Source organism: Oxyura jamaicensis, chromosome 2, assembly GCF_011077185.1.
Source record: "Oxyura jamaicensis isolate SHBP4307 breed ruddy duck chromosome 2, BPBGC_Ojam_1.0, whole genome shotgun sequence".
In the NCBI taxonomy this organism is placed as follows: Eukaryota; Metazoa; Chordata; class Aves; order Anseriformes; family Anatidae; genus Oxyura; species Oxyura jamaicensis.
The window spans coordinates 153,207,254-153,232,197 of record NC_048894.1 but is presented as its reverse complement, the minus strand read 5'-3'; the positions used below and the strand labels follow the sequence as shown (position 1 = coordinate 153,232,197).

The 24,944-nt window shown below is 39.4% G+C and overlaps 1 protein-coding gene across 4 annotated transcripts in view; it reads left to right on the top strand.

Annotated features, from left to right (window-relative positions):
• Nucleotides 1-24,944, top strand: part of FAM135B (family with sequence similarity 135 member B) — a 200,597-nt gene that overhangs the window by 90,281 nt on the left and 85,372 nt on the right. For all 4 annotated transcript variants that reach the window (XM_035318375.1, XM_035318374.1, XM_035318372.1 and 1 more), the window contains exon 3: nucleotides 2,141-2,220. In XM_035318375.1, coding sequence (XP_035174266.1) covers nucleotides 2,141-2,220 — 80 coding nt within the window. The remainder of the gene's footprint in view (nucleotides 1-2,140; nucleotides 2,221-24,944) is intronic.

Sequence of the window (24,944 nt, the reverse complement as noted above, 5' to 3'; positions counted from 1 at the left end):
GGTGTTGTTTTAATGTTTGGTTTTGTTTCTTATTAGTTAATTGGCAAGAAATTATACTGATTTTCCCCAAGGTGAGTTTGTTTTGCCAGTGACTGTAATTGGTAAATGACCTACCTGTCTTTATCTTAACCCACAAGATTTTTCATCATATTTTCTCCTGCTGCTCTGTTGAGGTGAAAGAGCAGCTAGGTGGAAATTTGGCTCTTAGCTAAGGCTAACCTATCACAATCTTAAGAGGCAAAAATCTAAAAGAGGTACCAGGCAGTTTTGGACATTATTCTTAGGAATAAATCTAGTGGAAGGTTCATGGAGCAAAACATCATTAATTTGTGCATAGTGAGTAGTGTCCCATTACCATGCCTTGGCAATGCATTAATACCACATTGCTGTAATTTTGAAATGTTTAGACTGTGTGTACAGCCCAAGGAGGGTATTTTTGTCAGTTAAATATTTGTATTGCATATAATTGTAATGAAAATACAAAGGGTCTTAAGGCATAATTCTGGTACTCACTCTTGAAGAAACCAGCACCAATAACATGAAGTCAAAACTCTTAATCATTATACGAGAACACTGTAAGGGACAGAAGGATCAAGCAGTTAATGTTTGGTTGCTGGTATTTTAACTAGATATCGCATGTTTAGAATCGGAGCTTTTATTTTCTTTTCTGAAAACTAAAATATAAATTGAGAGGTTTTATTTACAAGTTCTTGCCTGAAACAGGTGCCAAAAAGGATGCCAAAAAGTGCTAGGGGTTGTGCTGGTACTATATCCAGGTGGCAGGGATCTGCAAGTTGGAGTAGGTAGGGGTAAGGTGAGCTTTTAGAAGTGAGGGACCGTAAGAGAATTGTCACCAAGGCTTTTTTTTTTTTTCTTTTTTTTGTTTTCTCCCCTCTCCCCGTCAGATCCCTTCCATCAGCTTTTAACCTAGCAGAGAGAGATCTAGGTTATTCACTATTACACCCCTAGTAAGGATTTCACTGCTAAGCGTGACCTGTATGAGCTGTTGTTTATTCAGCAGTTCTCAGAAGACCGGATTTTCTAACAGTTCATTTCCACGTACTGTTAAACACTTCTGGAGAAACAATTCTGCCAACTGTCATAAAGTCTTCAGGTGCTGGGTAGATCCTTACAATTCTAATTTAGCTTTTATTTTTGTATTTAGATGATGAACACAAGTCAGGCTGAAAATGTCTCCGCACACTTGTAAGACAACCCTGATGTGAGGCGTTTATAAATGAATAAACCAAACATAGGGTAGGAGGGAAAATGCAAAGAAAGGGGAATTGACACCAGCATGGTTTTGCAGCAGCTCAGTGGGAGAGCTGTGAACTGTCAGAGGTGTCCTGTGCTACAGCGAAGTGGCTTAAGAGCTGTAATACCTACTGGTGTGCATCGCCTGTTATTCCTTGCTTATGAAAGTGCCAGCAAGGGAAGACTAGGATAAGTTTATTTCTCTGTTTGGCCTGAGCTCATGAATACCTTGTACTGTGTGTAATAAACTGGTGAAACTGCTAAAGTTTCCTCTTTTTTTTTTTTTCTTTTTTGGTCATCCTTCATTTAATATACGCATCACCTATAGGATAGCAAGTAACTAGAAAACAATTGCTTTAGGTATGATTGAAGCCAATGACAACATTGTAAAGATAGGATATGCTCAATATGGAATACAAGAATGATAATCCCTATGTATAAAATGAGTTTTCCTGGATATGAGATTAGCACATTTTTTTTTCTTTCCACAGAAGTTTCCAATTCTTTATTTTGCATTAAATTTTTGTCACTCCTTGTCTGATCTCCCTGAATTTTTCCATAGGTATTTCTCCACTCCCCCCCCCCTGTTTTTTTTTTTTTTCCCTGTGAGAAGCCAAGCTCACTTCACAGCCTTTCCTTATCAGTCACGCATTTGATCTCTGTTCATTCAGACTGCTGTAAAATAGGATGGGGATGATAAAGTCAGCATAAATATAACTTCAGTTTAAAACTACACAGCAGAGAAAAGGGCTCAGTATTTCTGAGCAAGTCTGTTCTGGGCCCTTCTGTTTGTGTGTAGATGCCCAGGATGTGTTCTCAGCGATTTTTAGATGGATGAAGCAGTCATCTGTGTAACATCATGACGTTTTTAATTCTGTCTCTCCAGGTATTACCAGATAAGAGCTGGGCTGAAAATCCCATCCAGGATTCCTCACAGGCTGTTTGCTACGATTGCGGGACAGACAGGTAAGAAGGTTCCTGAGGGGTGGTACATGGCTGGAGGTGGGGCAGGGTGTGTGAGGGGAACAGGTGAAGTATGGCCATGAGTTTCAAAGTCTGATCTTGGATTTGGATCCAATGCTGGATTTCATTACTGTTCTCTGACTGTTCAGGTTTCTGTTCTTGTGTGGGATGTTACTGATGAGGGCTTGAGTTTTTGTGCATGTGTGTTTTGATGTTCAGCTCTGCGGGCGTGCAAGGGGGCTGGTTTCAGACTGGGCCATGCTTGGGTGAGGGAGGAGGCAGCTGAAGAGCAGTCATAGAATCACAGAATGGAAGGGACCTTAGAGATCATCCAGTTTCACCCCTTCTGCCCTGGGCCGGGACACCTTCCACCAGGCCAGGTTGCCCAAAGCCCCATCTAGCCTGGCCTTGAGCACCTTCAGGGATGGGGCATCCACAGCTTCTCCAGGCAGCCTGCGCCAGTGCCTCACCACCTTCTGAGTAAAGACTTCATTCTGAATTTCTAATCTAAATCTATTATTTCTTAGTTTAAAGCCATTCCCCCTTGTCCTATCACTACACCCCCTGACAAAGAGTCCCTCCCCAGCTTTCCTGTAGGCCCCATGTAGGTACTGGAAGGCCACAATGAGGTCTCCCTGGAGCCTTCTCTTCTCCAGGCTGAACAACCCCAACTCCCTCAGCCTGTCCTTGTAGGAAAGGTGATTCAGCCCCTTGATCATCTTTGTGGTCCTCCTCTGGACTCGTTCCAATGTCCTTGTTGTGCTGGGGGCCCCAGAGCTGAACACAGCACTGCAGGTGGGGTCTCACAGGAGCAGAACAGAGCAGTTCTTGCTGCTATGTGAAAAGAGCAGAGAAGGGAAGTGATAACATGGACAGGAGTCAGGGGAGCCTTATGATTTGGGCCAGGACTGAAAGAAGGACAAAATAAAACTACATGTTGAGGAGAAGACAGGCATATGAAGACAGTTCTTCACTTCCTGCTGTAAAAATGTGCATAACACTGGGGGGCTGTCTTGGGACTCAACAGAGGCGGGAGCTTCTGAGTTAGTGAACTCTACCGAGTGTTGGCAGAAAACATACCAAATCCACAGCCAGGTTCATGCTGCAGGAAACTGGTACAGATTTGTGTTCTGGTTTTGGTTAGCGTAGAATTAATTTTCCTACTAGTAACTGATATGATGCTGTGTTCTGGATGTAGGATGAGAATAATGCTGATAACACAATGATGTTTTAGTTGTTGCAGAGCAGTGCTCACCCAGAGCCAAGGACTTTCCAGCTGAGAGATGGGGGAGTGAGTGAACAGCTGTGTGGCGCTGAGCTTCCTGCTGGGTTAAACCACAGCTTGGATGCACTGTCCTTAGTATAAAGATACCCACTGGTGAAGCAATGTCATACCATACCAATTATTGCAGCACTTTCTCTGTTAGATGTTCTTCAGATGTATCTTCATAATTTTGACATTTCTGGACATACATCACAGTTAGGCACACCAATTAATTCATTGCACCATTATTATTATTATCAGCATAGATCCTTTAAGTACTTGTGGGATTTAAACTGCCCTTTTCCTTTTGTTTTTTTATGTCAGAAAAGCAATGGAAAATCATGCCACCTTATCTGCAAGCACTCTCCTACATGTGGCTTTACTTGCTGACAATGGAAGGAGTTGGTTTACTATTCAAAATGATTTCTGGGTGATTTTTTTTTTTAATGTTAATGACAGCTTGTAGAGAATAAGCAATGGAGTCCTTTTCACTCAATACTGTGCAGAGAGGAAGAAAAAAATGTGAGTGCAAGATTAATGAGTTCTTGAACTTGAATATTACATTTTGATTTTTTCCTTTTTACATTTGAAATATTAAAATTTAACATTCTTTCACAGATGAAATGCTTGATTTTTTCAGTTTGAAAGTCTGGTTCAATTAGCTTAGATTTAATTATACGTTAAAATACAAAATAATTCTACAAATTACATTTGTATAAATATACAAAAATGAAAAAAAAAAAGTCTGAATAAAAATTCCCAAACTCAATGTCAGAGTAAAGAAATTGATTCTACAGAAAGAAAAAAGTCCAGTTCTCGTTTGGCATACACTGTAGTGTGAAGAATGCCCAAGGAGGGAAGAAAAATATTTTTTATCCTGTTCCAATGTAAATCACCCTTGGCATATACAGAATCATATATGAAATAGTTATTATTTTATTAACTTCTGTGGGATTTGCAAGAAAACTGTGGGAACTGACAGCATTAGCAATGTTTAGTTTGCTTTCTGCTAGTTTTTTTCATCTGCAGAAGCAGAATAGTTTCAAAGGAATAGGCTTAAGAATTTGTTGGAGGGGAATGCACTCAGGCTTGACTTGACTCAGGCTGTTTGAACTTAAATATGCATATAGCATGCATATATATGTGCATATATATATATATAAATGTATACAGTTACTTAATACTTCTAACCATTATTAGTGTGGTAGGTTTCCTCAACAGGCGGAGACAGGTGGCTGGTGACTTCCTCTGCTGTAAAAGGAGAGAAGGAATGAGGCTGTTTGTCTTTAGTTTCTCTCTGCAGGTTTTGAGACCCCATGAGATTTAGTTTCCTGTCTCTGAACAGACATCATGACTGATGCAGCCTTCTTTTGGCTTATGAAGAGCAAACTATGCTCACTGCTTTTTCTTGTGCAGCTCATAACCTCATGTATTTATCAGTCTCAGCATCAGTTCTGCGGGGCTGAGCTAATGCAGATACCTTAAAGCCAAACTATAGAAGCACTTTTCTGACTGGACCTATCTATCTATCTATCTATCTGTATCTGTCTATCTACCTATCTATCCATTTGACCTCTTTTCAGCAGCATGGCTTATTAAAATATGTTGCAGTGACGTCCACCGGCACATACATTAGGCTGAATCTGCATGACTCAAGCACAGTCAAAGGAGCTGGGAAAGAGAATGTACCGTCTCATTCTAGCTCTGGTATAATTAGCTCCTTGGCTGAATTGTTTTATGATCCACTAAGTGTCTTCCATAAGGCTATCATATAAATTTGGAGACAAGGGTTCGTAAAAATTATGAATACACAGTCATTCAGTGGTTTCCAGGCTATAGATACAAGACAAAAGGTTGCAGGAGCTTATCTTTAAATCATATCTTTGAAGCATTTTTATTTAAAAGTTTGTCAGTAAGCATACAAAGTGAAAATACTGGGAGAAATAACAAAGGTCTGAAGGAGTTAGGATTAGCTGTTTTATCTTGATTTCCAGGACCACCTGAGTGGAGAACGATGGAGGCCAGACCTGTATAGGTAGAGATTACTTAAGGAAAGTGGTATATTTGGGGTATACTTTAGGAGTATGATCACCTAGGAAGATATACAAGGTTGAATTACATTGTTGAAGGTGTCAGTGCAGTTAAATCTCAGTAAAAGTATAATTTTGAATTTCCTCTGCAGTGTTTTGCAGAAGAATACATACCACCTGGATGTATTATTATTTTGGACAGAGAATTATTCTTTATTAGTGAAAGCTGCAGTCAGATTTTGCTATATGCTGTTTTTAGACTCACTGTGCCTCAGTCTCATGCACCACAACTATGGAGACTGGCTTGCCTGTTTACATTACAGACTATGGGAAAAATATTTTAGTGAATATTGAGAAAAAAAATATTTTGAATGGCTTATAACTAAAGAAATTACTTGGGACTTTGATTTTGTGCCCAGATTTCCTTTGTTTCTCCCCTCCAGAAATACCACATTGCAAATTTTCAGAACTTTCCAAACAGAAATATTTTTGACAACTTGTTCTGAAAATCTAATGACGAGTAATACAAAGTATTTAAGAAAGCATAGTACCTGCTAGTCTAATCTTTATTAGATTTTAGCAGTGTTGTACTTAATTTTACAGAGTTAAATTGGGTTATTTGCTGATAGTGCAGAAAGCCAAAGAGAGTCAAGGAATACGTGTTTCTTTTTCGGCTGTCTCATATCATGCAGGGGAGGTGAGATGCAGTACTTGCCATTACACATTAGCTCTTTTAATTGGTATCGTAGAGATGTTTCATGTACTCACAGTTTGATGATTTCTCATAAAATGGAATACCTGACATTATGTGTCAAGAAAAAATTAGCCTGATTTAAATGGCGATGTGCAAAAAGGAAAGTAAAAGAGTATATCAGAAAATGAAGAAAATTGCTGCAACCTGTGGTTTTGTTTTCCTAGACTAGTTCCCGATCACCCACATATAATTCCTGCAAGACAATTTTGCCTTTTCCTATAAATTATATGTTCATTCTGAGACTACCTCAGATCTGAAACCTAATCTGAAGGGTTAATTATAATTCTAATATGCTCCTTGACTAACTGTTTGTGTCTGTTTTAATAGACAATTAGTGATCCTAATCTTTTTACTACTATCTGGATATCTCAAAAAAAGTTTCTACTGAAGGAATTCTACCTTGATTTTTAAAGAGAAAAATCCTTTATTGTAAACTGCTTCTTAATGCAGTCATAACTAACATTTGCAGTGAGTTGCTCATTAGAGCAAGAAGAAACAGCACCATAACTTGTGGAATAGTATGAAATTGCAGTCATTAGTTTCAATAACTTTTTGAAAGGTAATTTTTGCCTCCATTAAGTGAAGATAAGCTTACTGCTTTTGAAGCATGAGAAAAGGGGGGAAACGTTCATATTTTAGCCAATAACATGGTTTGGTTTTCAAGGCTTGTTAAAGTAGTCTGTAAATAAAAATGTATTTCACATGTAAAATAAAGCATATCTGACAGATACAAATTTTTACCTAGAGGAGACCTTGTGAGAGGAGTGACTTTGTGATGATTTATTTTAGAAACCCTTATTACCAGTGAGACCATAAAAGACAGTCAGAAATGTTATGAATTGATATACCAATGATCGAACAGAATTCAGTGATGCTCCACAAGATGGTAATAAAGTTAATCCGAACATGGAAAAAAAAAGATGAAGAAATCAAAGATATCTTGACTGTCGTGCTATCTGTGCGTATGTCTCATTCCTCTTCTGGGCAAGGCCACACACAATGGTTCAAAGGATGGAAACTGAAAATGGGTAGTAGTGAGGCAATGGGATTAACCACAGGCTTGGAGATGCTGAACAGCATCCCAACCTGAAGTTGAGGTAGCCCGAGCACAAATTGGCCATGGTCAGTGAAAAATCCAGAACTGGGAAGGGCTTGTAAGCACCAACGCATGCCATGGGGCTCTCTCCCTGGGCAGTGAGTCTGAGACAACAAAATTGCATCATCAGTGGCAACTTGAAGGTCTGGTAGGAACAGAAATCAATTGTTCAGATGCAGAGAGAGCCCCCACACCGCATTTGCTGCTTAAGGCCAACAACGTCCTTCAGTTTTATTGTTAAATGATCCATAGGGGAGTTTCAGACCTACTGCTCTAGAGGCAGGACCTTCAGGGTTCCTTACATGTTTACTTACACGTCTCTGATTTCCCCACGCAGTGATCCTTGCTGCTTTCAGTCTAATGTACAGTTCAACTGTGCAAGTCCTTCAACATCCACAACTGCCCTAAGCATTGTCACCAATTCAGTAGATAGTTGTGTCCAGACAACTGTTCCTCCTGCTGTACACTGAAGCAAAAAAATGTCCTTTTGATGTCTTTTGTGATGTCCTTTGCTTTATTTGGGGAATTTTCTCATCTGAGTTAGTATTTCAAATAAATATGTGGAGTGTCAGCTACACAGTTAGGTGACACACCAAAGAAATATTTGTTCACCTAAGTTTCTGAAGCTCAGAGTCATTTTCAGAGGTGAATCCTCTAACTGAACAGGGCTCTTGGGGAACTGACAATGAGTTTGAAAACAACAATGAAACAATACAAAAAGAAAAAGTAGATTTTGTTTGTTTAACAAAACATTGAATATTTAAGAAAGCAACAACAAAACTTTGCGTCGATGCTAAGTGCTACCTATCACCTCGCATTTCAGCATGTCTGAGAAATGAACCTTGGTTTACAGAGCAATACAGTCATAAGAAACTGCATCTATATTAGGATGTTTCATACAAGGAAATGAATAGGGTATCTTCTTTTTATCCTCACTGAACGTATGTATTGGCAGGGAGGCAGTTTTATGTAATTCTATCCATGAGACTAATTGGAAGTGTCAAAAGGTAAGGTTAAGATAAAAGATTCATCTTAGAAATATGCAGCTTTAATCAAAAAGTCACATTGAGGGAGAAAACATTCTGAACTTTTTGATCAAGCAATTTAAAAATAATGGTGTCTCCTTTAGAAATGATTTAATCTAAATATAACATCTGCATTTATTCTAAATATAAATATGCTAAATATAATATTTTAAAACTATAAGAAGTCTCTTCAAACATTTAAATAGGAAAATGATGATGCACTGGAAAGGTTTCTGCCTGAAAAATGTTGTCTCGGCACTTTCCAATCTAGCTTATTTTAGCTTAATTGTAAAAATTGAGGGTCTGCATGTATCCCTCTGCTTAAGAAGATTTATTTTCATGCTTCAGCAGTAGAATTCTCAAACCTTCTAAAAGTGGATATGCAACTTAGTACATGCAGATGAAAGCGGCAGGCTCGGTGGCAGTTTTTAGGTTAGGCCTTGTAAAGTGAAATAGATGATCATCTTCAGAGCCTAAATTTTCAGAAGTTACTGGTTATTTAGATTGCTTCAGTCTTTTTTTTTTTTTTTCCCCAACCTGAAACACTACAGTTTCTGTAGAAAAGTGCTTCTGAAACTAGGATGTCAAAATTTGATAACTAAATAGCCCATCGCAGCTGAAAATCTGCAAGAAGATCCAATATTTCCTGTTCACCATTTGCCAAGAAGGAGAAATAATATTAAAAGAATGGATAACTTGTGACAAATCATGACAATCTTAACAACCCTCTTTTACAAACTATCTCGTAAATTTTTTATATAAATAAATAAAATCATAAAATGTAGCTGGAATCCTATGTGGGAAACAAACTTGTTTAACCAGCAAAACTCCTTCAAGTCTGTCATCAGAGCCAAAAACCAAATGGGTTTGGCTTCACAGCTCCTGGGAGCTATAAATTCCTGTAAGTTTCAAGTACCTGAAAGCAGAGTTATTGCTAGTATTAAGTAAAGGGTATATTGTCTTTCTGGAGAAATAATAGAACAGAAAGTTTGTCCTTCATCTCTTGATTTCATTTTGAATTTGGGACACTATCATGTTAAACTGACAGCTGTAATAACCTCATATTCCCTCTAGGTAAGATGTAACAAAGGGAATACAACGTACTGAATAGAGGGCTACAAAAATACTAGAAACTTCTGCAGAAGATGCCACCGGGCTGGCTTTATGTTAGTTAAAAAACGGGCAGATGTCACGACTGAGTTGTTTTCACTAGTTCAACTTACAGAAAAAAGGGCATAGACAACTTTGCTAAAGGCTATGGATCACCAGTTAAGGGAGCATCTTGCATACGTCCAAAGGGCTGGAGAGAGTGAGGGGGTACATGAAGGAGCCATGTCTGCAGGAATGAGCCACCATGATCACAGGCCGTCACCTCAGTCTTTTCATATGTTTTACCTTTGGATTTAGCAGGTAATTCCAGATTGAAGGTTTTGCTACCCAATGAGGTGATAAATCTCAGACTTCACCAGGCATCTGAGCCTCAAGATTTTAGGGTCTAAATTAGTAGGGGTTAAATGGAACTAGTAGGAACAATTTCAGGAAGATGTGATTGTATTTTTGCACGGGGACCACAAGCACTTGTAAAATTTTCTTTAAAAACATTTTTGGATGGTGGAATATGTCTCACTGTTCTGCTCAGCAAATCATTATAGATGTGCTGCAGGGAGCAATGGCTTCTTGGGAGTATCAGGATGTCCCAGTGGTTATAGGACACAGTGGATCATCAAAGTTAGGATTTGAGGGATAAAGCATTAGACTTGTGTTCTGGAGGAACTGGAGCCCGTTTGTGGCACTACAGTTGGCAAGCCTTGTCTCACCTCTCTGCCTCATCTACTGAACAGAAGCGGTAGCGTTGACCTCATGTAAAATATCTTTAGATCTATAGATGACAGGTTTCATAGAAGAAGTAGATATTCATTAGTTGAAACATACGTATATACTCAACATTTACAGATAATAGTGGTTGTTCCCGTGAGGCTATCTTGCATGATTTATGAATAAGCCTCTGAAGAAACCTTACTTTACCAAGTTTTCTATACTTTCACGAAATACTTATTTTATAACCATGTGCCAGGTTGTATTTTAAGGGCTGGCAATAAATCATCTGTAACCTGAGTTACGGCTGTGAGATGGAAGCGGCCCTGGGAACCTGTGACTAAGGGTAAGAATCATCTTATCTAACTGCTGATATCTATGCTGTGAGCATCTCCACCTAAGCTAATCAGCCAGGCTCCCTTTATAGTCAGAGGAGAGAAATAAGTAATTTGAGGGACTGATTTAACATACCTATTTTATGATGAGTTGAATCACACCTATGTCTTTCCATTTGCTATAAAAGAAGTTAAGGAACTTCTGCAGAGAGAGACATTTCCATTGTGTTTGTACAAGCCTTGGCACAAAAGGGCTGTGATTGCACTATGAGCCTTCATGTATATATGCAAATTAAGAAGTAATAATAAAAATCAGCAAAGGTGAGTCAGGCAACAGAGGGAGCAAATGGTGCCAATGTCTATCCCAGCAAATAATCACAAATGATACTTTGAGTCAGGATTTTGCATAACACTTGAAACTAATTTCTCAGGCTAAAAAGGATAAGGAAAAGGATAAGACTCCAGTGTGAGATCATCTTTCTTCTATCTTTCTTCTTCTTTTCATTGGACCTTATTGTGGCACCACCAATTAAATAAGAACCTTAACTTTTCTGTATAACTGGTCCCAGTTTGTTCAGCAAGAATTGTCCCTGGGCAGTACTGAAATGGCTGCCCTGTGAAAACAATTAAGCACAAAGGCAATGATCTAAAAAATGAATTCACATTTTCCTTCTGCAGTGTCACAGTGATTTATTAAATGAAAATGAAATTGTGCTAACAGTGGTTTGTTTATTTATATTTCGCAAGACTAAAATAATAATTGTATTTTCACCATAAATTTCATAGACGGACAAAAAATATATTGGGAAATAGTAGCCAGGCTTGAATTTAGATGAACCAGGAACTGAATTCAAGGTTCAGCAAAGCATTCTGTGCTATTAACAGTTCTCTAGGACATTGCTCTGTGGTCAGTAGCCCCGAAGCTTAGCATTATGTATTAGATGTGATCATAAATTAGAAAAATGAGAATTTTCTGTGCATTCAATTGTACTCATGGGCCTTTCAGACATATATGCTTAATTTACTATTCTGGCCAAGAAACTCTGGCTAGTTTAATTTCACGTTGGTAACGCTGGCAGGGAGTGCTCTGAAAAATCTTGTGGCCTACAGACTGAAACAGGGGACATAGACAGAACAACCTGTGTGTCCTTGGCTCTGTCTTATCTGTAAAATTATGGTATTACTTCAAAGATGTAATTATGTATATGACAATAACTTTCTAAGTGTGTAAGATAAACAGGAATCCAAATAGCTAGAAAGCTATACCCTTTAGGAAATGATTTGAAATGACCTGCTAAGTCTTCCATCAGCAGAAAATTTATGTCCCAAGCAAGGTAATGGTGTCATGATGAGAGGCAAATGTTCTGGGAGATTTGTTCATTGCTTCTTTTGGTCCAGAAAGGACCATTTTTATAGCTAGTCTGATCCCCTCTGAACCTAAGCCACAGAACCTCAGCAAGTGCTTTGTGCACAAAGCACAGCTCTGGCGTTTGAACTGTGGCATGTCTTTGTAGCAAGATGTCCAGAGCCAATTGTTAAGAAAGGATTTTTTTTTTTTTTTTTTTTTCCACTTAAAAGAAAGGGTTGGCCTGCTTTCTCTGAATAACTTCATGCTAGAAAGAAGTAGAGCACCCATTGCCTTTTTAGCAGCTGTAATCAGAGAGATTGGATGTCTCCTTCTCTTGTGGTTTTAGTTAGTCTTCACCTTCCCCATGTTCTCCTTATTGCTGAAAGAAGGCAAAAAGATCAGATACAGGGAAGTAGGAGTTGTTGTGACCAGCATGAACAGAGAGTACTGGTTTGAATACAGCTATTCCAATTTTCTTTGTACAGCTACTTTATTTATCCATTAACTGTGAGAAGAAATAAGTCAGTAAATAAATTGGTCCATTTAAGCATAAGCACTTTTCCTGGACTGAGATTACCCTTTCAGTCCCTAGATTTCATTTTGATGCTTAAATTGCACAGAAGGGATGTGTGCGGTGGTATAAAACCCTGCCTAGTGTCAAATCACTTTCTCACTGATGATGTGTGCGCTGCCCTTAAAGAAAGGTCTCCCTGTGTAGGAGCTCTCATATCTCTCAATATCCCATCTGTGGCAGGACCTTTGAGACATCCTGTAGGCAGCCTGTCCAGCAGTGCCTAGCAACCTTCTACAGCAGTGCTGATGATACACTGACAAGTCCTGGCATTGAACCACATGTCCCAGTGGGAAATCCCCCAGTTTTGCTTTAGATTTTGCCAGCATCTGTTTGCATGGAGAGCAAGCCTGGTTTGAACAGCAGCCTTGAATCCTCTAATTGCTGCCTACGAGGCCTGATCTTTTTTTCTCTCCATGAAAAATACTTGAGATGGAGTCCAGGGGAAATACAGCACACTGTGGAAGAAATAGAGGGCTGAGAAAAATGTGACCTGAGTTCTGTATAACATACTGAAGACTTGCATTCCCTGCTGGTGTGACACCACAGTCAGAGCCTGCAGGCAATGCTGGAACCCAGCACTTCCTTTCCTGTAGATTTCTATGTGCAGAAGTGTGTTTGTTTGTTTGTACATTTGCTCAAATACACTTTTTGTGTTGGATTTCATGCAAAACTTTCACACCTTTCAGGAAGATGAGAAGCAACTTACATCCCGAATGTGGAACGGTTTGCGTTGTCTCTCCACCTGCCTGAATGGTTAGGAAGCAATTAAAGTGGGATATTGAACCTGATGGCTCAAAGAGCTGCAAGCTATTTTGGAATAAATAAATAAATAAATAAATATAAAAATGCCACACACACACCACCTTTTTGTTTTGTGTTTTCTACATGTAAATGTACAGGTAAATTTGGGTTCTCATTCATGTCCCTTGGCACATCACAGTACAAACAACTTCCTCCACGTTATATAGAGCCTCTGCATATGGCCTGATCTATTAAGAGCAGACACCTTCTCTGATGGCTGCTGTAAAATTCTGCAGAGAAAAATGCTGGTTTGTAACTTGAAGCTTGAAAACAGTCCTGATGCTATAAATGGCTCCTACTTATTTGTTAGATGAGCACCTGCGCAGAGGTTTGCTAGATTGGGGATCAATCTTAAGAAAACTTCTGATTTCACCTTGATTTTAAATTGTAGAGCTGGTGGCATAAAAATATATGGTGCAATGACATGCATTCTATAGAAACCAACAAGGTTCAAATTTACATACTTGGCTTTCGCAGGCAGGCTGTAAAAGGTCACCTTCTACGGCAGATACTGCGTAGCTTAGTCTTCCCCTTGCATACGTGCGGGTGAACTTATAGTGCATATAAGTTATATGTGCTACCATAACACCCTTCACTCCCAAGATCAGAAACACCCTGCAATTGCACATTTAAATGTGCCTCCGAGGACTGCATGGAAAGAGGGTAGAGCAGCAGAGCAGTCAACTTGCTGCATCTTTGTCAGGGGAGAAAGTGATAAAGTTGGTCGGCAGCCAATGTAGGCCATGCTTCTAAAGTCTAGGACTGCAGGCTGTAACTCTGAGAGATCTGTTTCATGGAAGTGCTTTATAAATGCTGCGAATGACATTTGAGTAGCAAAGGAAAACATGAAAAACGTCGCATGACTGAGGGATAACATTGGAACTTTTTTTTTCTTCTTCTTAAAGAGAAGAAGGAAAAGATATTGCACATTATTTCACATTACCTAATAGGCATCAGATATTCGTGTCAAATGCTGATATAGAAAAAAAAAAAAAAAAAAATCTAGGCAATAAACACAATCTCCCTTAAGAATAAGAATAAAGCTTTCTCATTATGTTAGTAGAAACACTCATGAAATTGCATCATTCAGGTTGTTATTTAGATCAAAGAAATTTATTTTAGTATTTGTTGCTTTTATAAAGAAGCTCCTTTGAAAGTACACTGCAGAGGATATCCTTGTGTTACTGATGTTTCTTGTGGTTAAACAAATAAAGAAAATGAAACTATGGCACAAGGGGATGGAAACCAATCTATCAGAATTCAAGACGGTGAGTACCAGAAGCAAAAACCTCAGCACAGAGCTTAATGGAAACAGAAACCCTTACACGTTTTTTAACAGGGGGCTTTGATGAAGTTATAAATGTGCCTGTGTGGCATATGATAACTGGAAGGTTTGAGGACCCAGAAGGATTTACTGGTCCTTAATTCCTGTGATTGTTAGCTCTTTTTCTGATGATCTTGAGCAATCAGCCTGTTTTAGTTTCCCCATATGTGTAATGGGGTTAATTGTACCATAAGGCCATTGTGAAACTTAATTGCTTAATATAAAGAGCTTTCATATTCTTGGATATGTGACAGTGTAGGAGAGCAGAAAATTATTTATGGTCTTGAAACTTGTTATGGTTGTTTCACATTTTAGAGAGTAATACAGTGGATCCAAAGAGGGAAATGTTTGGCCTTACTATTTCTACCACGCATTGTGTAATGAGTTGAAATAATAACAGTAATCTGGGTATCTGTTAATATAATTAAAACCACTGACACTTTTCTAGGTGGGAGTTTTCTGAATATGGCTCATGTCCTAAGTGGAAGTACACTTCAACATCATCATAGCTGCTGTATCATGTCCAAAATTAGGAGAATAATTCTGCTTATGAAAATATTTCTCCTCCATCTCTACACATTAACTTGCTAGAAATAACTAATATGCATTTAGAAAATCTGCAGCAGTGGTTTTACCAGCTTCTGCTTTTCACAATCTAAGTACAGCTGCTGGCTCATGGCCAGAAACAAGGGGTAGTTGGTGGAAGGTGCTAGCCCTAAGCACTCCAGGGAAGGTGGCATAGGAAAGGGGTTAGGACTGTCTAGTACCTGTTCTTTTATTATGTGTGTAGGAAAATATGAAGCTTCTTCCTTTATATGCAGGTCACAATTACCGTCAGTTCACCTGAACTCCAACATGGGAGACTCCTCTCAGTGGCTGGCGCCTTGTGGGTGCTTGATGGATGCCTCTATATCCAGATCCAGGAGGCGAATCGTGGCCTGAGCGTAGACCTGAATGCAGAGCTTCCTCAGACCTCAGGCTGCCACTCTGTCCCAAGAGACTGCACGGTTTCCCTTGCTCCGTGACCCTCTGTGGCCATCAAAGCTGCAGGCTGAAGGGGCAATGTAGATGCATTACTCATTGGGAGTATGAAACAGAGACCAGCTGAGACAAGTTTGCAGTTAAGGGCTGTTCAGAGGGAAGGAGATTTAAGCTGAAACCAGAAAAAAGTTTTTCTCCCCAGCCTACCTGTGTCCCTTCTGCACGGTGCCTGGGTAGGATAACATATCCAGCCAGGTACTTTCTCACTGGGAACTTTATCTTTAATGTCTTCTTCATTTCTGGGCTATTCTTAGATGAAATCTTACTGTTTGCAGGGCAGTGTTCTTTCACTTTCTGGGAAACAAGCTAAATGGCTGTCATGTATATACAGATCCAGGAAGATGCATATTAATGTGTTCAGGAGAAACAGCAAAACCAACTGAAAATGTGGCCGAAAAGAACTAATTTAATGTAAACAGTTCAAATACACAGCTTAATGATTTTTAGTATTTGTTTATTAATTACCAGGTCTTGGCACTTCTATGTAGCACTTTCCTTCTGTGCTAATCAGCATGCCTTGTTATTGTGAATTAACTCAAGTCCTCATGAGGTAAATAAGAGCTTATGCTTGTACCATAAAGCCCCAAACTCTGCTGAAGATCTCTACCCTAGCTTTGACCTGATACAATTTTGTGACCTAGTACAACATCTTCTTTAAACCAGCTTACCTCCTGAGAGCAGTGTCCTTGTGCTAAATATTTCTTTGTCAGCATACTCTACGTTATTCATCCTGCCTCATGCACTGGTGGAAGCTTGCTGTCTGTTACCTTAAGGGTATTTGCACCAACTGTTGTGCAGTTGCTGGTTTCATGCCAAGCTTTCTTACAGTTTCCACCGAAAGGTCCCCAAAGCCCCACAGAGATGTAGACAAAAAATATTCTGTTTTATCTGCAAGAAGCCTGAAAACAGGAGGTCAAATATCTGGAAGTAATCGAAAATACTGAGTTTTTTTTTTTTTTTTTTTTTAATGTAACTCCTCCTGATTGTCCTCCCTCCCCTCTGAATACTATACAATTTTCCAGCAGTAATGGTGCTTTTGTCAAGGTTCAGGCTTAATGCAAGGCCAGCCTAGTGTCGTGCTAAGTGTACTTCCAGTCATGGTGACTAATATGATCTCATTTATTTCCTGGATTTATCTGTTTATGTCTGTCCATCTGTTGTCTCTCATCTTACACTTCAACTAGAACAAGTTTGTAAGAGTAATATCACTTTGCTCTGGAGTTAATGTTTTGTACGTATGTCTATAGTTTACACTTGGTAGGGCTCAACTCTCTCTTGCATCGGTGTCTGCAGGCCTTGGCTTTGGACTGAAGTTGCAACCTCAGGAGAAGGAAAGGGAGCTTCTCACAAAATCTTAGCAATATTTACACACTTGAGTAGTCTTAAAGCTAGACTGAGTACCATAAAATGATAATGCAAGCTTTCTGCATAGGTTACATTGGGAGGGCTTCATTCCACATGCTTAAAGGATGGATTTTAGGTTACAGTGATTTTCTATTAGATGTTTCTTTCTCTCCATGTGTTTAAAAAAAAAAATCAACTTACATTAGTTGCCTGTTTTTTCTGTGACTAAAATGGGACATGACAGATCTCACACTAAAATTTTATTCAAGGTGAGTATGTGTAACTGAGTGATGGTACTGGCATGATGTGGATCTGAGAGCATTATCAGTAGTCTCTGTTCTAAGAAATATGTGGAAGTTGGGATTTGTCACCATGGCAAGTATTTTTTTCTGCTCAGAAATATCAAGGTTTAATTTTCCCCCTTTTAAGTAGAGGGAAGTACCATAATAACTCCTCCAATCAACCACTAATAAAGTAGGTATTACATTTGTGGGGGATGAAAAATCTTTTCTTGTACAAATAACACAATAAGGATCTCTGTGGTACTAGCCATAATAATATTTGATTGAAAATACACTCACCAGAGCTCAGAGTCTCAAGATTTAGATTAGAAGACACTGCGAAGGACTTCTGGCAGGATCCAAGGAATTACCATGTGCTGTCATGTTGGTGTTGCAGGCAGGAAACAGAAGCAGAGTTTAAGACTTCTATAATGAATTTCTCTGGTTTGTGGATTGTAATAGGAGGGCTGTTTATTGTGAATTGGGTTTTAGGTTTTAATGAAACCAAATTAAACTGCAAATTATTGTGTGTTTTGATTTCCAGTAATAAACGTTACTACAGTATTGGAAGAGAGGAAGAGGACAGGGAGTCTAGACTGTTGCTGGACTGTGAGATCTGGCTTCAATCTCCCACTCTGCAACAGGCTTCCTCTCCAATGTTAGGCAAGACACTTATCTTCAAAGTCCCTCAAGGGCCTGATTTTATTGGCTTATATTGAATATTGAGGAGACGGGCCCAAGTTCACCCTCTGCCTCAGCTTCAGACCTGTAAAATGGGTATAATCAACCTCCACTATTAAGATCATGCATGATAACAAAGAAAGTGAAGAACTCACACTGTGAAGATGTCGTGACAGGCATAAAAATGTTCATGTGTAAAGAGAAATTCAGTGACTGAGGACAATGAAGTAAACTCTTTGAATGATAAAATCTGGAGGTGGGTTTTAATCCATTTTTCCCCTTGGAGGATAAAGACAAAAATTCTTTAAAAAGCTTTATTATTTTTTTTTTCCTTTTTTTTTTTCTTTTCCTTTTTTTCTTCTCCTTTCTTTCTTTCTCTAGCCTGAAATGAAAGTTATTTAATGTTGTTCATCTTTTTAACTACAAGTTGAGAGGAGCCAATGGGAGTGATTGGGAACTTCACCTTCATTTACATAATTGCAATGTGGAATGGGAAATTGGCTTATGCAAGGAAGAAATCTGGGGCTTATTAATGATGAGCCTCTTCAGAAGAGGAAGTACTCCCTGACATGGTGCTCAGTTGCAGGAGGTGGCTGGTCTTAGGGGATACATTTTGTGTTAGCCAGTCAATTAACAAAAAACACAGGTGAATTGAATTGAATTTAGTGCTTGCCTGTGTCTGTGAGGTTGCTTGTTTGGTGATTGCCTACAAAAACCATTGCCTACAAAAACTGTATTCATAAAACAAAGTAAGATGGAGAATACAAACTCAGGTAACCATGGGAAGAGGTACTGCTGTTTGATAGTGTGCTCCTTATAGGCTGAATACGTGCTTCGTAGCCTGATTTGTGGTGCAGAATATAATCGTGTATAAATAGGATAAAAATCTCTCCCTGTTCTTTAAGCCTTTAGGTCTAAATGCAAATAGTGAGGTAGCCAGCCTGTTTCCTGCATAGAATTTTATTGCGTTCACTTACTTACACTTGTGGTGGTTTTACACTGATGGCTAGCTAAACTCCACCACTCTGCTCCCTCACTCCCACTTCTCAAAGGCATGGGGGGAAAAATACGATGAAAAAGGAGTCAAGGGTTGAGATAAAGACAGGGAGATCACTCACCAGTTATCTTCATGGGCAAAACAGACTCAGCATAGGGAGATTAATATAATTTATTACCTCTTTCAAGCACACCAGAGCAGTGAGACATCGAAACCAAACCAAACGTACCCTTTCCATACTCCTTTACCTCCTCCCTCCTCCCCCTGAGTAGCACAGGGGAATGGGAAATAGGGTTTATGGTCAGTCCCTGACACTTTGTCCCACCGCTCCCTCACGGTCCCTCTCTGCTCCTGCTCCCCGTGGGGTCCCTCCCACGGGATGCCGTCCTTGCCGAACTGAGCCTGCGGGGGCTGCCCACAGGCAGCAGCTCTTCAGGAACTGCTCCCACACGGCTCCGTCCCACGGGGTCCATCCTCCAGGAGCAAACTGCTCCAGCACGGGTCCCCCACGGGCGGCAGCTCCCCCCAGACCCTCTGCTCCTGCGTGGGCTCCTCTCCACGGGCTGCAGCTCCGGCCCGGGGCCTGCTCCTGCGGGGGCTCTCCATGGGCCGCAGCCTCCTCCAGGCCACATCCACCTGCTCCAGCGGGGGCTCCTCCACGGGCTGCAGCATGGAGATCTGCTCCATGTGGGACCCATGGGCTGCAGGGGGACAGCCTGCTCCACCAGGGGCCTCTCCACAGGCCGCAGGGGAACTGCTGCTGCCTGCCTGGAGCACCTCCTGTCCTCCTGCTGCACTCACGTTGGGGGCTGCAGGGCTGCTTCCCACTCCTTGCTCTCCCAGCTTCTGTTGTGCAGTTTTGTTTTGTGTTGTTTTGTTTTGTTTTTCCCTTAAGAAAGAGAAAAGAAAAAAAAAAATGAAAAAAAGAAAAGAAACCACCTCTGCTCTCACTGAGGCCCAGCCAGCATGGCTCATGGCTCATCACTAGCCTGCAGGGGGTCCCTCTGGAACTGTCTGGAGCTGGCTCTGATTTGACATGGGGCAGCTGCTGGGCTCTGCTCACAGAGGCCACCTCTGTAGCACCCCTGCTACCAAAATCTTGCCATGTAAGCCCATTACAATAGTTTTTTGATTCAAGTGACTTGCCCATCATAAGGGGAAGGGTTAGCAGTGTTTTACGGCTGATCTTGTACAAACAAGAATTTATCAAATTTCACATCTCTAAAATAATTCAAGTAGGAATAATGCCTCCATGAGGATTAGTCATAAGACTAACATATGTAAGTCCTCTGATATCCTTATTCTTCTCTGCCCCAAACCTCATACTGAAGGCATCTGTTATTGATATCACTCCCATCTCTGCAAATATAGGCCAAGGGGACCACAACAGTATCCTTGATTTAAAAAATGAGAAGGTGGAGATATAGAACTGAAAAGTTAAAGGATGGGCAACAGATGTGACTGGATGAGTTAAGCAAAGTGACTTCTCTTTTTCCCCAGACTACAAGGGTCTCCTTGTTGCTACAAGTTTTGTGACAATATGAACACGAGGTAGTGTATATTCAGCCATTGCTGAAAGGAAATGCATGAAGGGAAAAGCTTGGAAGAGCTCAGTAGTACAGGGAGACATATGAAACATCTCAGTAGTAGCAGAGAAGAAATACACTCTAGTAGTGATTACTCTTTAAAGCCTGCAGGCTCAAGTTGAAAGCGATCTCTTTTTCATGTATTTTGACAGTTCCCAGAAATGACCCAATAGTAAATGATACGACAATGTTCTTGAAGCAGGAATAGCACAGCTGTGCTGAAGAAAGAGACACTGTTCCAACACGAGTTCTCTTCAGAGGTGCTGACCCAGCTTTAGAGGAGATTTTTCTTGAAACTGGTATACTGAAAAAACATCCAATACCATACTTGAACTGTTTGAGTTTGAGTAATTTCAGCAATAAAAATGTAGAAATTAAGAAAATGGCAACAAGATACTAAAGAAGCATTTACCAGGTGTTGATATTAATGTCCTTTAAATTATTCGTTTGGTTATAGAAATTGAGGTTCAGTCAGCTGCTCAGCCCTAATTCTTGAAGATATAGACAGTTTCTGCAGGAGTCATTCCTGCAAAGCATCTTCTTGCCTTTATTCTCTGCAGAACTTCAGTTGCAACTAAGAAAAAACAGAGATTTTTTTTCTTTCTTTCCTTTTCCAGGAAAAAAAAAATCCTAATCATTTTATTTTGGTGCTAGTTGACCACTTTTCCAAAATCCTGAATATCCAACAAACATATCCGTCTTCAGAAAGGTTTGTTGGCTGCACAGTGCTTCAGAGAACCAGGCTCCTTTATATTTTCCCACTGTTGGACATAGAAGAGCTTGCGATGGCAGGGTTTCTATTAATGATGCAGCTTTTGGTATATGGGGACAGGATTTTAATCCAGTCACATGTAATTTACTCAGTATTACAGATAAAGTCTCTGATTAAGCTGCAACAGGAGTTTCTGGTTTCAAGTTCACTGCTGAGGTCACTTGAACTGAATTAACATTTGTGTTACGGTTTTATTTTCTCCTTCTCACCTCTGTATTTCTTGTAATAAATAAGGGAGGAGCACAACCTCTCCACATAACACTGATTAAATAGATATTTACTGTGTATATCTTCTACTTCAAGCTTGTTTTATTAAGAGTTTTCATAATACCTCCCACCATAGCCTTCCAAAGATTATTCTGGCCTTGACGATTGTATGAAGATCGTGTCACAAACTGATAGATTGGCAATGGGATGGAAATCTTTGAAGAGCTATCTGCTAAAAGCTGCATCCACAGTTTTTGACTGACATTTTAAGCCTCTTTGCTGTTGTTTACTTACTCAGGGCTAGCTGTCCAGATAGATACTTGATTTGAAATATAAAGTAGTCATGGTAGGCAACGCAAAAGGAAAGAACGTGGCTCCAGTGCACAGAAGAATGTAAGAGAAGCATCACAGGAAGAGCAGAATGACAGGAAACCGCTGAATATCAGTTGTAGTTCTATGCTGAAATACCACAAGCTTAAGCAACATCAAAGTTTTTTTTTATTATTATTATTATTATTTTTTTTTTTCAAGACAATAAGCCTCTGAAATTCTCTAACACAAATAGCATTGAATTCAGTAAGAGTGGACAAAGGTGGATAAGAATATCCAGATGTCTCAATAGGGGTGTAACAAGTAAAGTGAACTGGTGTGTATGAATGCCTTAAGAAGTTCAGGTGATTGTGAAACAGTAAGGAAGCAAATAGACATCCAGTAAAGTATTCCACATCTTTTCCAAGAAAACAGGAAAGTTTGAACACCTTATGCAGCTTATGCAGTAGGGATTATATAATAAAGATGGTTTTGTACAGTAGTGAAGCCTGTAGTGTCCCTTCCTTCCTTTCCTCTTTCTATTTTCTTCTTCTTTTCTCTCTCTCTCTCTTTTTTTTTTTTTAATTAGAACTTCTGAAAGCTTTCTACCATTTCTGCCAAAGGTTCTTGCCAAGCCTATTTTGGATGCTTTCCAGTTTCCCCTTAGTTTTTCATTCTTTTTGCCTGTATGAAAAGTTCCTATCAAGTCTTTAAAATCCCTCTATTAATTATAAATAAGAACAAGCTAACTCTTAGTTTTTTTTTTCCCCCGTGATTCATATTCATAGGCTCTTACATGATTTCCCATAGCGCTCATTTTCAAGGACAGCCATCCGTGCAAGGACGTGGACATGTGAAAAAAGCCTTACGAAAGATGAACATTTTTTTTTTCTCCTTCTCAGTAGAACAATCTTAACCTAAATAACTGTTTTGGGGGTAATGGAATCTAGCATCCTGTTGGTTTCCAGCATTTATAAAAATATTGAGAAGATAAAGGAATTTATTTCTATGAATTTTGTTTCTTCTTGCTACCTTATAGGTTGGAGTACTTTTCTGATTACACTAGTGTAATATTTGGTAGTTGGGATCTCCAGTATTTGTTTTTCTCTCAGTCTTTCCTGCCACTGAAATCCAGAGGAAGAACGTACTTATGTGTTATTTCTCTTCATTAAAATGTAGCAGCAAAAATTATGGTCTGTTTCCAAAGTTATGTCATTTGAATACTCACTGTCTTATTCTTTGGGAAAGCATTTAAAAGCTAGGAAGGGAACTGTAGGTAGCTGCAACATGGTTCTGATCTGTTGTCTTCTGTGAACTTTGTACAAAGTGATAATTTATCCAGAAGACCCTGTATGCTTGAAAGTCCAAGAGCCTAAAATTCAAGTATTGCAAATTATGTATACTGAATATTGTCAGCTTATGTCAGGGATGCACAGTTATCTCCATAGACTGCAGTTGGGATTGTTGATTCCAAAATCATTAGGATGGTTGATGAATAAGTTTACAGGATGAAGGAAAAGATTCAAGCTTTTATTAAGTCATTACCAAAACTTATGAAATTATATCCAAGGAAATATCTTCACAATTTATTTATTTATTGTGAAGGCAATCAAAGACTTGCCTTCCCAGGTTCAGCATGTGTTTCTTCGCCAAGTTATATGTAACAGCTGGTAGCGCTGAGATAAGCATTGTAATAAAACTTAGGGCTCAAAATAGCAGCTGCAGACTGGTTAAATGAGATAAAAAGTGAGGGACAAGTTAATAAGTGGGAAATTGAGCCACAGTGAAGCTTCATTTTTTGCCTAATGTCTCTCAAGAAGGCAATGGTAGCACTGGGCATTCAGATCTCTGAAATGCTAATAGTATTGGTGTGGCCACATGCCTCTGCATTGCCATGGCTGATACAGTAGCAGTGCCTGCGTCTGTTTGGCAGTAAATAGATGCCTTTCTTTACACTAGATTAGAGTTAATTCCTCTGATGATGATTTCCAGGATCATCTGGAATGATTCACCGTACTTCTGTGTGAGTTCACCGTCTATAACATGGTAGTAATAAAAAAATTTGTAACCTTTATTGGTCTTGGAATGGCAAACTGCATTTATAACTTTTTGTCTCGGGGAGTTTAAGTGGGACTGTTAGGACAGACAGGGTGTGGCCCATTTCAGTTGCAAAGTCTTAAATGGGTTTTGTTGAGGAAGGCAGATAGAATTAGACTGACAACCTTCTAGTCTTATAGTGTTTAGCTGATATAAGAGCTTACTGCAGAACCACGATGTGTGTGCAAAGTTTAAGCCAAACAAGAAGACAGACAGTTCACGAAGTGATAAGGGATCCTTTTCCTGAATGACCCTTAATTCAGACTGAAGGCGATGAATAGCCTTACCAGACACCAATCCAAAGAAGAACAGCTAATGATACTCTTGGCACATCAGAGAGAGTTTTATGAAATCGGTTTAATGAAATCACAGACAGAAAGCCAAATGGCCTGTGCCTGACATGGATTGAGAAAGTATCATCGGTCTCTTGCTGATTTATGTGCATGTGTGATCCAGATGAGGCTGCAGGATTTCAATCGAGATAATGTGCATAATTAAAAAGCAAAAAATTTACTGATGCAGTGGCAAAGGTTGATGGAATCTAATTGGAGAAGCAAATGAATAAGAAAAAATAATTTTATTGCATTTTTGTACTAAGCTGTATAGACAGCTCAGCAATTAAATCACTAATCAGACAAGAACTGGCTGACCTCGGAGAGAAGTAATCTCATTCCTCAGCTGGATAGGAAGATTTAAAATATCTGCTCAAATCAATGTTAAAAGATACAAAACATACAGGAGAACATTTTGGGTTTCTGTTAGGTTTATGGTTTATATTGAAATGGTTCCTCTTACAGATAAGTGATCTAGTTGACTTCTTGGAAAGCTACTTTATAATGATGCTGTTTTTATTTTGAACAGAAGCTATTTTTCAGCAAATGGAATTGCAATTTTGTGTGCGTGTTAGTAATTATGTGATTTTTAAAATTTTTGTAGCCTCTTCAATAAGCAGACAGAATTGTCTTCGTTCAGTTTTGCTTGAATATCTAAGAGCTGCCTGTCTGCTTCTAAGGTTGTGATGATATTTGAGGTGAAAACATGAAGCC